This window comes from Cebidichthys violaceus, unplaced genomic scaffold (assembly GCF_023349555.1).
Source record: "Cebidichthys violaceus isolate CVI_PGR_0920_01 unplaced genomic scaffold, fCebVio1.0.p SCAF_32, whole genome shotgun sequence".
Lineage (NCBI taxonomy): Eukaryota > Metazoa > Chordata > Actinopteri > Perciformes > Stichaeidae > Cebidichthys > Cebidichthys violaceus.
In genome coordinates this window covers 2348516-2361895 of record NW_027176506.1, presented here as the reverse complement: position 1 = coordinate 2361895, position 13380 = coordinate 2348516, and the positions used below count along the sequence as shown (strand labels likewise).

At 40.3% G+C, this 13380-nt stretch overlaps 1 protein-coding gene across 11 annotated transcripts in view; it reads left to right on the top strand.

Moving 5' to 3' along the window:
* Positions 1 to 13380, top strand: part of rbfox1 (RNA binding fox-1 homolog 1) — a 130996-nt gene that overhangs the window by 79634 nt on the left and 37982 nt on the right. For 10 of the 11 annotated variants that reach the window (XR_011103957.1, XM_068724787.1, XM_068724783.1 and 7 more), the window contains exons 3-7: positions 2053 to 2199; positions 2576 to 2629; positions 4655 to 4747; positions 8793 to 8853; positions 11455 to 11508. Coding sequence is in view for 10 of the 11 variants with exons in the window: in XM_068724787.1 (XP_068580888.1) it covers positions 2053 to 2199; positions 2576 to 2629; positions 4655 to 4747; positions 8793 to 8853; positions 11455 to 11508 (409 nt within the window). In the remaining variant the exon portion in view is untranslated. The remainder of the gene's footprint in view (positions 1 to 2052; positions 2200 to 2575; positions 2630 to 4654; positions 4748 to 8792; positions 8854 to 11454; positions 11509 to 13380) is intronic. The other variant, XM_068724779.1, reaches the window with a different exon arrangement.

Genomic DNA, 13380 nt, shown 5'->3' with positions numbered 1-13380 from the left:
AATTATATAAATGTTATTTATGAGGCCAGTTTTGGATGTTTTGTATTAAATTGCATTATATCCAATATGTTTTCCTCCCTTGTCTTTATGTGAGGGTTATTCATTTATGAACGAGACTTGCTCATAAATAGATTGGTTCTAAGCCAGCTGAGAGACACACCAACAGCTTTTGAAACAAACACACGCTTGCAGTGTAAAAGGAAGCTGTGAAGTCCTCTCCTGTGTGTAACGGCCATTGATCTCACTCACACTGAGGGGTAGAGGACGGACACTGGCTGCTGCTGGTACTCTTTATATGTGCCATGACCATCCATTATGTCTGTGTTTGCATATTTAACTTTTTGTCTCATGCACCATTTAGAACTGACCTGAGGTCTGATACTGCATTCTCCCAATAACATGAGTTAATAATGTGAGAACTAATGTGATATTAAAAAGAAACTAAACAGCCCATTTTTTTTTTTTTATCTTGAACATGTTCTCTTTGCATATTAATAGAATGCAGTCATAATCTCTTGGAATAGGAGTTACATATATAAGTAAGGCAGTGGCGGGCCGTGTATTTTATAGCTGGGCCTTCAGTGCTGTTATTATTTGTTTCTAGGGGTGTAACAATACACATATTCGTATTAAACCGTTCGGTACGAGTCTTACAAACCGAACAATATATTTGAGTAATACTAATGTGTTTGGAAAATGCAGAAGCTTAAATTGTGGGAAATATAACGTTTTCGGTGGAGCCACTGTGCTCAACCTGGCAACATGCTGTCTGACACGCTACAAACTACAAACTCTCCCCACAGCGTTTAGCTGTTCCCTACTAATTCAAACAGGACTAAGGCAATCACCACATAATCCCCATTTCTCCAGACCATAATTCTTGCTTTGTTAAAGAAAACAAAACCCCAAACAGAGAATCAAATGTCCAGACCCTAACCCTGCGACTATATGCATCCCATGACGGGATGCATATAGTCAAAATCAATGTAATTAACACAATGACAAGAACAAACTCACAAGAACCAGTCACAAATATTTATATGACAACAAAGCAACAAATCAATCCAGCAACACTGCGGCTCTAACACGTTTATTCCGCCTCACACTAAAGAGCACGAGCCATTCAAATATTATTCACATCAGAGTGAACAATATTAACCATATCATAAAAACAACACCATAGAAACATGAACACAGTAGTAACGCTACTGCAGATGTAAAAAAACAAAAGCAGTTCACTTACCAAAGCTGCTGTTCACTTAAAGACAAAGTCCATCCTCCTTTCTTTAATTACAAAGAGTTTGATACCTCGGTTGTACAGAACATCGGTGCGGTTCAGTTCCAGCCAAAGGTCCTCCTGTGAACGTGTTCGTTGAGTTGTAGATCCACTCGGTCTCTCCAAAGGTTTTCAAAAGCACCGTAGCTTGTGAGTGTCCTGTCTGCTATGGTGTCGTGTTGTTGCCTTGGTTAGCGTAGCATAGCTCCAAACAGCTCCAAACACCAAGACTCTCAGTCGCAAATAAAACGCATTCTTAGCCATAAAATGTGTAATGCTTCTCTAACGCTGTCAGCCAGGAATACCGTTCGTACAAATCCTTTTCCCTCTGGGTCAGAGCTGCTAGCTGTGGGGTTAGCCGACCCTTTGATACGATGTCCAGCTTTTCTGGAAATGTCGTTCTTAAGAAATCCATTTCTCCTTCTTCAGCCATTGAGTGATAAAAAAACAAAGCTAGGTAAAAAAAAAAAATCTACACCAAGCAAAACGTCAAAAATGGCCCTGACGGCCCACCACTGAAGTATGGTTCAATGAATTCTGAAAATTTCTATGAAAAGGTGATCACAGGCAGTAGATGTCCATCTACAAAATTGGTCACATTCCCACTGACATGAAGTTAAAAGACAAATGAATGACATTGGAGGTCAATCACCATACGTACATAACTGAAGTTCCGAGTATATTTGAAGTAATTGCAGGTTTTGTAAAATTCTAGTTTCTGGGAGGGCCATTGTACATCTTTCATTTGTTTCAGTGTCCTTTGTTCTTTTTTCCAGCAGACAGATGATGCCGCCCAGACGGACAGTCAGCCACCAACACAGACGGTACCGGAAAGCACAGACAGCAAGACCCAACCCAAGAGACTTCATGTGTCCAACATCCCCTTCAGGTTTAGAGACCCGGACCTCAGGCAAATGTTTGGCGTAAGTACAATATCTGATGTACATGACATGTTTTAAAGTACTGTTATCAGTTTGTTTGTCTACCATATTTTATTGTAAATTTTAATGTTTCTATTTTTAAATGATGTCTTGATTATTGCACTGTGTTCATTGTTTGTTATTAATCACCATTCAGCAAGTCAAATTCCTTGTACGTGTAACGTACTTGGCAATAAACGGTTCTGATTCTGATTCAAATTTTGATTCTGATTTCTGAAATTTGTGATGCTCCAGGATGATGTTTGACAAGACATTTGGATCAACAAAAAGTTAAAATGTTTGGGTTTTAACTCTGTTAAATTGATAACAACAAGAAAAATCAATCACTGATCGTTTCCTCTCTTGTTTGTCTTCACAGCAATTTGGCAAAATCTTAGATGTGGAAATCATCTTCAACGAGCGCGGTTCTAAGGTACATGGTGTTTCTGTTTTGTTCTAAGCGTGTCTTTAAATTGAATTCATTAAACTAATCTATATTTTACATTAGTAGTAACTGTTTCTGGTCTAGAAGAATCAATCAGCACACAAGTTTAAATTAAAGGAACGGCTTTGTGTTTGATGGATGGTTGCTCTATATTCTTGCTGACATCACCAGCTCAGCTAGGCTCAGGTGATTTCATTTCAACGTAGCTGTACAGACATTATCATCACTGTAATTTATATTTTCAGTAAAATCAAAGTTATATTATACACCAGACTTCATCTAGAACGCCAGCATCAGAGATAACCAACCGGCCTTGTCCTGCTGCAGGCCTTCACGCCTCTGCAAACACACTTTTGATGAATAGGCTGAATTCTAAATGGTTCCAAAAAATAATTGGAACACTATAGCATTTCCAAAAATGTTAATATTTATGTATTGATGTTCTCAACCATGTACTGTAACCAGGATAGCAACGTTGGCTGCACATGGCTAAATGCGGATTCTGAACAGTGTCCGAGCCAGAGAGTTGTGGCTGATGAGTACTGGTGTATTAAAATACCCTTCTTAAAACAACATCCTTCTTTCATGCTGAGCTAGACTACTGTCTGTCAAAGATGGAGTTCCTTTTGAATTTCTGAAATTCCTATGAGATTTTTTTAAATGAGTTTATTTGTTGTTTTTGTGTGCTTTGCTTTTGGATATTACTGTATTTTTTTCCTTCTTATTGCTGACACCATGCCATCAGGAAGTTAATCTTTCCTTTGTTCTTTTGGTAGATTTAATCTATTCTTCTATGACTTAATCAGAGGAATGGATTTGTGTTACCACCTTGCAATACAGGAATTTTGCAGTAGATGATTTATGTCTAACTACATTGTAGGCAATTGTCATGAACCCCTGCTATAAAAGCAGACATTTATTATTAAGACATGCTATTAACCCTTGAGACCTGACTTCACTGGGGCAGTGTCTGTAATGAATGGGAGGAAATAGCGGGAGGCTTCAATTCCAATAAATAACAGTTGTGAATAAAATGTCTTTCAAGCATTATTGAAATGTTTCCATTGTTCACATGAAAAGCTTTAATTCACTGTGGTTAATTGATGTTCTATATGAAGTAAAATGACCATTCACTAAACCCTTCCCCCAAAACAGCGATTGTCCTATCATTGCTTAGCAACCGTAACAAGGGGCGACACGCCTGTCAAGCTTTGTATTTCTGGTTTAGCAGTGGACATGGGGCTCTAGTAGGGCAATACTTACAGAGTTGTTTCTTTTATTCACCTTTTAAAACTAAACTAAAGAGCAAACATATAAGGAATAGAATGTATGGGGTGTTTATCTGGTCTAACATAAGCCACTAACATTAGCATGTCTGGCTAACTAGCTTACTACCTGCAGTATGCCAAGGAACACATCATTAAATACCTACAATATTTTGTGAGGTTACAGGGCAAAACCCCCATTCAGTACTGGAACATCCACTACACGGGAGCTGGTTCTGGATTCTGCTATATCAGAGTACAGGCTAACTTTAGGAGCTCTGTCCTGCTGCCGATTATGTAATCCCCATGAACCCGAGCAAAACTCCAGCAAAATCAATGTTCCACTGACCAAGACTGAGAAGCCTGATTTTGTCTACATCTGTCTGAAAGCAAGCACCTAGTGCAGTATAAACAGAACTGTGTGTGCAACCATGTAGTCCACTTTCGAGTGTTTACAGCCTTTACATTGCAACTGAACATGTGCCATGCGAGAAAGGAAAGCTTGACAGGCATAGTAACAGTAAATAAGGGGGCAGGGCTTTGTGAAGGGTCATTTTCCTCTCTTTTCCAGACTCATTTAAAGTAATATCATTGGATATTGGTTAACATAGGATACTGAAGTAGAAGCAGAGAATTGTGTTATCTACTTTGCTCCTGCTGACCCAAGCCATTGTTCACTGTAATGTTGAGTATGATGTGTAAAAAATAATGTGCACGTTGTTCTTGCCTCTTTCCGTCCTGCATGCAGGGTTTTGGGTTCGTAACGTTCGAGCATAGCGTGGACGCCGACAGGGCCAGAGAGAAATTACACGGCACCGTGGTAGAAGGCCGTAAAATAGAGGTGCATGTTCTAAAATACTTCTTCATTCTTCCTGTCCTCCTTTCCTCCTTATGTGTGTATGTGTGTGGTTGTGTATTTGTGTGTGAGTGGGCATTTGACAGTGCTCTCCACGTCCCACTTTTCCATCTTTCTCATGACATTAAACTGTCAAGACATCTAAGCCTCATCATTTCCCTTTCCTTGGGCAGTGTCATTAATCCAAACACAAATCAATGTCCCCATATTCGTAGTAGTAATTGTTGTATGTGAAAGACTTCGATTGTTTTGTTTTTAGCTTGTTTACTTTGTTCTTCCTTTTTCCTGTTTTATTTTATTTTTTATACTGTCAAGTTTGGCCTTTCCAAGGTTTAAAAGTGAAAATCCATGCTACCAAGCATTATAAGATAGACATATTTAGGAGGTGCAAAGATTGATTTTGGAGTTTCGCCATAAATGTTCAAAATCACACTTGTTATGTATGTTTATACAAGGAAAGAGTTTTCCCCCAGAAAAAGAACTCAAATCGTGCTCATCCATGGCCAGAACAAATACTTTTGAGATTTTTTTGAGAGACACCTGGAAAGTGAAAAGCAAAGTTCAAAACTAACCTGATTCAGTAGCATGACAATACTCAAGCATTATTTCACCACCAGCCTTGAAGCATAACTCTTACCATTTATCATGTATCGCAGTTGCAATCTCTCATTGCCAATCCTTCAAACCAGGCAATGTCTACATCTGTTTTACCTGCAGACATAAACAATGTATTTCTATGGGTGTACCTGACAATGGCTAGAATACCCTGACACCACAGCAAGTCTCTTCCATCCATTCTGCCACTTTCAATTGCTCATCTGATGGCCCAGATGCCCCTTCCAGTGGACCTCCCCAGATCACCTACACATGAAAGAAGGAAGACCAGGAGAAATCCTAAACGAAACCCCAAACCACCTCAACTAGTTCCTTTTGATGCGACAGAGAATCTGCTCCTCTCCAAAATCCCTGCTGACTTTCTCAGTCTATGTCTAAGGGTGAGCCCAGCCACTCTGCAAAGGAAACTCATTCTTTTGGTCATTACCCAGAACTCATGACCATAGGTGAGGCTTGGGATGTAGATTGAGTGGTAAACGGAAAGCTTGGCCTTCAGGCTTAGCTTCGTTTTCACCATGAGAGTCTGGAACAGCATCTGCATTTACAGATGCAGCATTAATCCATCAGTTTATTTTTCTCTTTCCGTTTTACATTCCCTTGTTATCAAGAACATTAGATATTTGTGGCTCCAGCCATATTTATGAAGCTAACAAATTGCAGTCAAAGATTCCACTATACCTTCCCGCACTGTGTGGCACTTGTACTGGATCATTGGGATGCAGTAATCTCAAGCAGAATACATCATACAACCAGCAGTCCCTGCTAGATATACCCTGCACCCAACTGCTCGTAGGCCGACACCACGTCTACCATTCGAGCCTGGAGTCCTACACTACATGTAATGACAAAGTTATCCCAAGACACAGGTAATACAATATATTGCCAACTAACAATAGTACTAACTAACAATAGTGCAAAGATTTAACCAAACAAAACAAACAAACCAGAGGTGATTAATTGTAAAGTCTTATTGCAGTGGGCAGGAATGATCTCCTGTACCTGTCCTTGTGACAGCAGAGCTGGATCAGTCTGTCCCTGCAGTAGGTGGTGGAGAGGGTGGTCCCGCTTATCCAATATGGATAATAGTTTATTCAGTGTCCTCCTCTCCACCATCTTTTCCAGACTGTCCAGTTTGCAGCCGATGATGGAGCCGGCCTTCTTAACCAGTTTATTAAGTCTGTTGGTGTCTCCGGCTCCAATGCTGCTCCCCCAGCAGACTACGGTGAAGTACAGTGTACTGACCACAACAGACTGGTAGAACATCTCCAACATCTTGCTGCACACGTTGAAGGATCCAAGTTTCCTCAAGTAAAACAGTTGACTCATCCCCTTCTTGTACACAGCGTTGATGTTGTCGATGGAGACACCCAGGAACTTGTACTCCTCCACCATGTCCACATCCTCACTTCTAAATGTGTGTATTAATCTAGATTAATACACAGTTTTCAAATCTTTGATTCTCACTTTTCAAGGTTAACCCAAATCACATATAATATCTCAAGGGGGCTTACAGGCCCACAACAGCAATAGTTCCAGACCTCTAGGCTCTCTAAGAAAACTGCTTCGTCATTAGCTGTTTTAACAAAAGCCATGTGGGCCTATACAGGGACCATGTGGAAACTTACCACAGTGACAATTATTTTATCTTTCACATTGAAATCCTGTAAAACTTGATGTTTTGCCTGACAAACCTGTGTTTGTTTTGCCGGAGCACGATCCAGCCCACATGCTCATACCAGGGGGAAATGGGGTACACTCCTTCAGCTCAAGCTGTTCCGTCAAAGCACTATTGCAGGATCCCGTGTTTTGAAGTGCAGCGAGGAGAAGCCTTCCAACTTTCTTTCTGGATTGTTGTTGCTTCAGCTGCCATACTAAGCATCTTTGATACAAACCCACAAAGCCATATTCTGCCTTGTGCCCTTTCATTTGCATGAACAAAATAATCCTCCTGGATCAACAATGTTCGGTCATTTTATGCAATCTAACTACTAACTAGTTCAAAGATTAAAAACTGAAATAAACCCTCATCAACATGAACTGCCCTCAGCCGCCATCCACCAGCTCAACTCTGTGCAATGAGAGAGCTTTCATCCTTATGGTTTATCTTAAAATTAACTCTCAATTGATACCATGATCTAGATTTTACACTTATTCATGGCGCCAAATCAATCCGTATGGATGAAGACAGCTTGTTCAGACAAACTGGTCGGAGTTATGCTTTAAGAAACCACCTAATTGCTTGTAAAGAGGTAGCTGACAGAGCGTTTGTGCAGTGGAATGATTGCAAAGTTTTCTTGGCCAGCTGAGTAAGATGCTGCTTATTCCTTTCTCATCCCCTCCTCCCCCACCATCCTTCCAACGGTAGCTTGTTTAGGGCCCCATCCAACACAGTTACAACGGTAACAGTACACAAACAAGTTTGCGGGGCCAAGAGGTTTGGGAATGGTAAGTGTGGGCAAACAAGCCATTCTGCCAGCATTTCCTCTCTCTCTTCCTCTCTCTTTGGAACGTTTGCAACGCTAAAACTCACGTGACATTTCTTTTTGAATTGTGGTTGAGTTGATGCTGTATATTGACATACATATTTTTCTTGCGTGTCGGCGTGCGTGCCCATTCACTAAGTGTTCTCCTCTAGCTGCGTGTGTGAGCGATACTGACTGAGATTTGAATTTGTTTGCACATCTATCTGAGATTGTTGGAAACCCATTTATCAATTTATTTTATTTTACTTTGGAAGACAATGCACCCTGATTTTGATTTACCCTGTCAGCTGTTGTTTGAATTTGGAATGATTTGATTGGTTGATTGATTGACTTGGTTGGTTTATTTTAGTAGATCTATCTTCTTTTTTTAAAATCGTAATGATTATTGCAATGAATTAGAGAGACTGTTGTCTGAGTGTGAATGCTTCGTGTTGCTTTCGTCACAACAGTTCTTCTCACGTTATAAGGTTGACTGAATGTTGCATATTGCTCCCAAAATATTGTCTTCTCCCCTTCTCCCAATGACATTTCCTTTGACTGTTTTTTCTCCTTCTCCCGCCTCCCAACCACCACCGCATGCATCTATACATTTACAAAACATCATTTTGCCACGTGCATCTGTTGTTTCTTTACTTTCGTCTGTATGTTATTGAAATGTCACGATAATTGGGGAGAGCATGCAGGGAAACGTCAGAGGATAGAAAATATGCAAATGAGAAAGAAAACTGATTTGTCTTGGATGTGTTTTTAAACGTTTATGAATGCTATTCTGAAAACACACAAATGACATGGGTGTTTGGCGTGATACAGTGTACTGCTTTCTTTGTTTACAACATTCGGAAACTACGCATGCAGATTCACTCGAACAAGTAAAGCTCCTACTACTAATGTAAAAATGTCACAACTCATGTAGCTCTCTTCATCTGCTGCAGGTCAACAATGCAACAGCCCGAGTAATGACAAATAAGAAGACTGTCAACCCATATGCAAACGGTAAGGACATGTTAATGTGTACAGTGCATGAAAAGTGTTCAACAAATTATACATTTTCACATTTTATTTGAATCAACTTGATTTGGCATTTCTGACGCTGATCATCAGATCAGATCAAAAGTATTCTCCCTCTCCAATAGGATGCACCCAAACCATCACTGGCGCATTTAAAAAAGTGTTGACCTCACAATGCAAACTGACAGAGAAAAATGATTAAAATGTGCAGTGTTTAGATGTCCACTATCAGGCAAAGGTGCTTCTACTAAATACTGACTGAAGAAAATGTGTTTTTTAAAATATTTGTATTACATTTAAACTTTATAGAGGTCTGTTTTCACATTGTATTTTGATCTGTGTGGAAAAAAAGCCTCTGCTTTGATTTAATATAGATTTGAGAGGTCACATGTTGATATAATTTGACATTCCTATCAGAAGTAAGACATGAAGACTTCCAGGGGGTTGATGACACATGAAAGCTGTTAGCTTCCACCTGCTGACCTCAGGCCTATTGACACACATTCACCCATATCACTATGAACCACAGGAAAAGATGGACGTTACATCTGTGACGTCACACAAAAGTCTCTGAACATTTAAAAGCCTGGATTTGAATTCACTGCAGCCTGGTTCCACCGCTCGTTATCACAGTAGTTCAGTTTGGATCAGATCTTTATTGCAGCAAAGTAGCATCCACACACAAAAACATGGAAGATACTCAGAATAAAACCACAGTAAGACAGGTGGAGAAAATAAAGGTTGTGCTACTATGCACACAATAAGAATAAAATAAAGGGTGTATGATAAAAGCGTGGAAAATAGCGATTGGAATAATAAAATGCTAATCTGTGTGACAAACCAGGTGGAATCTAACATCTAATATTTACATTCAAAATACAGCCTGTGATGACCCAGATTTGACAGCAACATCATCTTTCTGTGCCAGCATCAGATAAATAGTGACAGAAAAAATGTCCACAAGGCAACAAGCATTGGTCAGGTGGACAACTATGTCCAACTGGGTTTTCAAGTGGAGACAAAATGCAGTGAGGGAAAAGCAGAGTCAAAAATCAGGTAACAAATATCCCAAGGAGAAGATGCTGGAACGCTAGACACGGAGGTGGGAAGATGAATTGGCACAGACAAAGGGAGCACACAGACTAAATACTCCAGGGAGGAGGAGGGGTAATTGGGAACAGGGGAAGGTAATCACACCGGTGGGAAACACACAACGGCAAGAAGTAAAGTTATGTGAAACCAGAGGGAGTATAAAACGGTATGAAACAGGAAACCCAAAAATGACATGACATGAAAACAAGGAAAACATAGCTCAGGGAACTTGACGAGGTGTTCCATTACCATCAGTGCTTTACGAACGCCAATCCATTCACCATTACACGAGGGGCTGGAGTTGAGTATAACTGAACGCTGCATGTAAGCGACCAAAATGTTACAATTAACTTCCATGAAGTGAAGACACACAGCGAAAGGGTTGTAAGCCGATGTAAGACAAAAACACGGTCAACTCCTAGAACGGACAATGCTATGGTCGAGATCTGTCAATCAGCGTGAAGCCCCGCCCCTAAATCATCCCTTCTTTATGGTCTGTTTGACTCTAAATGGAGCATAATGTACTAAATGAACATCATGCTGTATTGAAGAAGACTGTAAACTAGAGATTGAGACCATAAACTCATGTTTACAATGTTTACTGAGGGAATAAATCAAGAGAGAAGTAGAGTCATTTTAGACTAGACTTCTATACAACCAGAGGAGTCGCCCCCTGGTGGATGAATAAGAGAGAGAATGCAGATTTAAAGGAGCAGTGTTTCACATTTAGTGGCATCTAATGGTGAGTTGCACATTCTATTTTATCCAACTGAAAACAACGGTGGCCTTCAGTAAGCATAAAAACGTCAAAGGCTTTCTGTAGAGTCCGTTTGTGGTTTGTCCGTTCTCAGCTGCTGTAGAAACCCGGCAGTGCAACATGACCCACTCCATATGTAGATATATAAACGGCTCATTCTAAGGTAAGGAAAACTTAAGGATTCTTAGCTTTTAGGTGATTATACACTGATGAAAACATAGTTATGAATTATGTTTAATTTCTGCAAATTAATCCCCCTTAATCCTACACACTGCTCCTTCAAAGGGCTTCTGCTTGGATCTCCAGTCCCACATGGCCTTGTGGGACTGTAGCTTGAGTCATAGTAGGGACAAGAAGTCATAGGCTACTTCATTTCATTTCATACTTTGTACCCCTTAAACCAAGTGCTTTGAGATGCCTGGACTTATATGTTGTGTTAAGATATATTAAAAATGAACATTTTGTGTTGCCAGGGGAAATGATCCAGATGAGTTCCATATACATGTTTTGTTGTTACGTCTTTAAAACTGACATGTCAAGGAGATATGAACTCAACAGTAAAACGGTTTAGTCTTTTGCCTCAATCTTGATGTGACTAACTGTGTTCTAAACGTGTCAATACATTCCCAGGTCAGAACCTACAGGTTCATGTAAACTAAGCACACTAAAGCACTGCTCCGTGTTCTGTCTCTTCCTCTCTGTCTGTTTCTCTTTCTTGCTGTCTGTCTTTGTTTCAGGCTGGAAGTTAAATCCAGTGGTCAGCGCTGTCTACAGCCCAGAATTCTATGCAGGTAGGAGGACATGCCCTTCTCCATCTGTCACCATCTCCTTTGTCGTTATCTTCCTCCTCCTCATTTATTTTGCTCCTCCGTTTCTTCGACATCTTCATTTTCTCCCTCCCCTCCCGGCCCTCGCTCCCTTCATTCTAACCTTTGTCACCTCTCCCTCCTCTGTTTTCCTTCCATGCAACATGCAGCCAGTAAAAGAGTGTTTATAGCTTGAGAACTATGCTGACTCGCACAAACGCAACAACAGACTGTCATCACTGCTGCAAAACAAACGCACCATTCTGCAACCCACACAGATGCCATCTTCAATCCATCATGGCCATCCCTGCATTCACCTCCCCCAACCCTTTCCCACTGCCCACCCCCACCCTGTCATTAACCGCGGCCATTAAGGTGAAAAATACCTGGGTTTTGTGATAAGGGGAAGAGAGACAGATAAAAGAGTGTGGCAGAGGAGAGGAGGAGTGAAGGAAAGCAAAGGACAAGAGAGAAGGAAATCGAATTGTCCATTTCTGCAAGGACATTAAAAGGTGTGAAATATATTTTGTAAATTAAAATCAATATTTTCTATTCCTCCAGACTGTCGTTTTCCTAATTCACCCCCACATTCTTTTAATTACAAAATGTCTTTGTATTGATTTACCTTTGTTTCACCTTTCCAGTTCCCAAAATGCCATTGGGGCATGTGTCTGTGTGTGCTTGTGTGTGTTCCATATGGATGTGCACATGTTTGATGAATGTACAGGCTTTTCTGCTGTAGTAATTTGTGCTATTATGTTATATTAATAGGTTATGATTGCAGCCATTCAGGATGGAGGCAGGGACCTGTTGGTTAATTGGTTGTGATGTGTTGATAGTGGAGCAGAGGCAGTGTTGAGGACTCACCAAATTACAACAGCAAAGCTCTTTGTCAACCTTGCTAACTTTTATAAAGCTTCCTCCTGAAAAGGGTCTGCCTCTCAGGATTTAGACATTCAAAAAGTGCTCAAGAGGAATGGGATACGATACAGTGGCTATGCTAACTCTTAATACTACCACTGCTCAACTCAGTCTTCTAGAAATACACGGGCTGCCTCGCAAATTGCATACTATGCACTACATACTCAACATGTACTGTGAATAAACAGTAGTATGCAGTGGTGGGTCGTGCATTTATACCTGGACCTTCAGTGCTGTCCTTCTGCAGTTGAACCACCTCCTAATTACCACATTATGAAGCCACAGCTACGGTTATTATTTGTTTCTAGGGGTGTAGTAATAAACATATTCGTATTAAACCCTTCGGTACAACGCTTACGAACCGAACAATACGTTTGAATAATACTAGTGCGTTTGGAAAATGCAGAAGCTTAAATTGTGGGAAAAATAATGTTCTTAAAAACCTTGTACTCTGCTGAGGCGTGTGTATTCTGGGAGGCTATGCTAAGCTAGTTTAGCAGGAAAACCAAACAGCAGCAAACAAGCTACAAACTCCCCGCAGCATTTAGCTGTCCCCTACTGATTCAAACAGGACTAAGGCAATCACCACACAATCCCCATTTCTCCAGACCATAATTCTTGCTTTGTAAAAGACAACAGATACATGAAAACATGGCGGGATACTTCATCAATAACGGACAATGCATATAGTCAAAATCAACGTAATTAACACAATGACAAGAACAAACTCACAAGAACCAGTCACGTATATTTATATGACAACAAAGCAACAAATCAATCCAGCAACACTGCGGCTCTAACACGTTTATTCCGTCTCACACTAAAGAGCACGAGCCATTAAAATATTATTCACATCACAGGGAACAATATTAACCATATCATAAAAACGACACCATAGAAACATTAACAGAGTAGTAACACTACTGCAGATGTAAA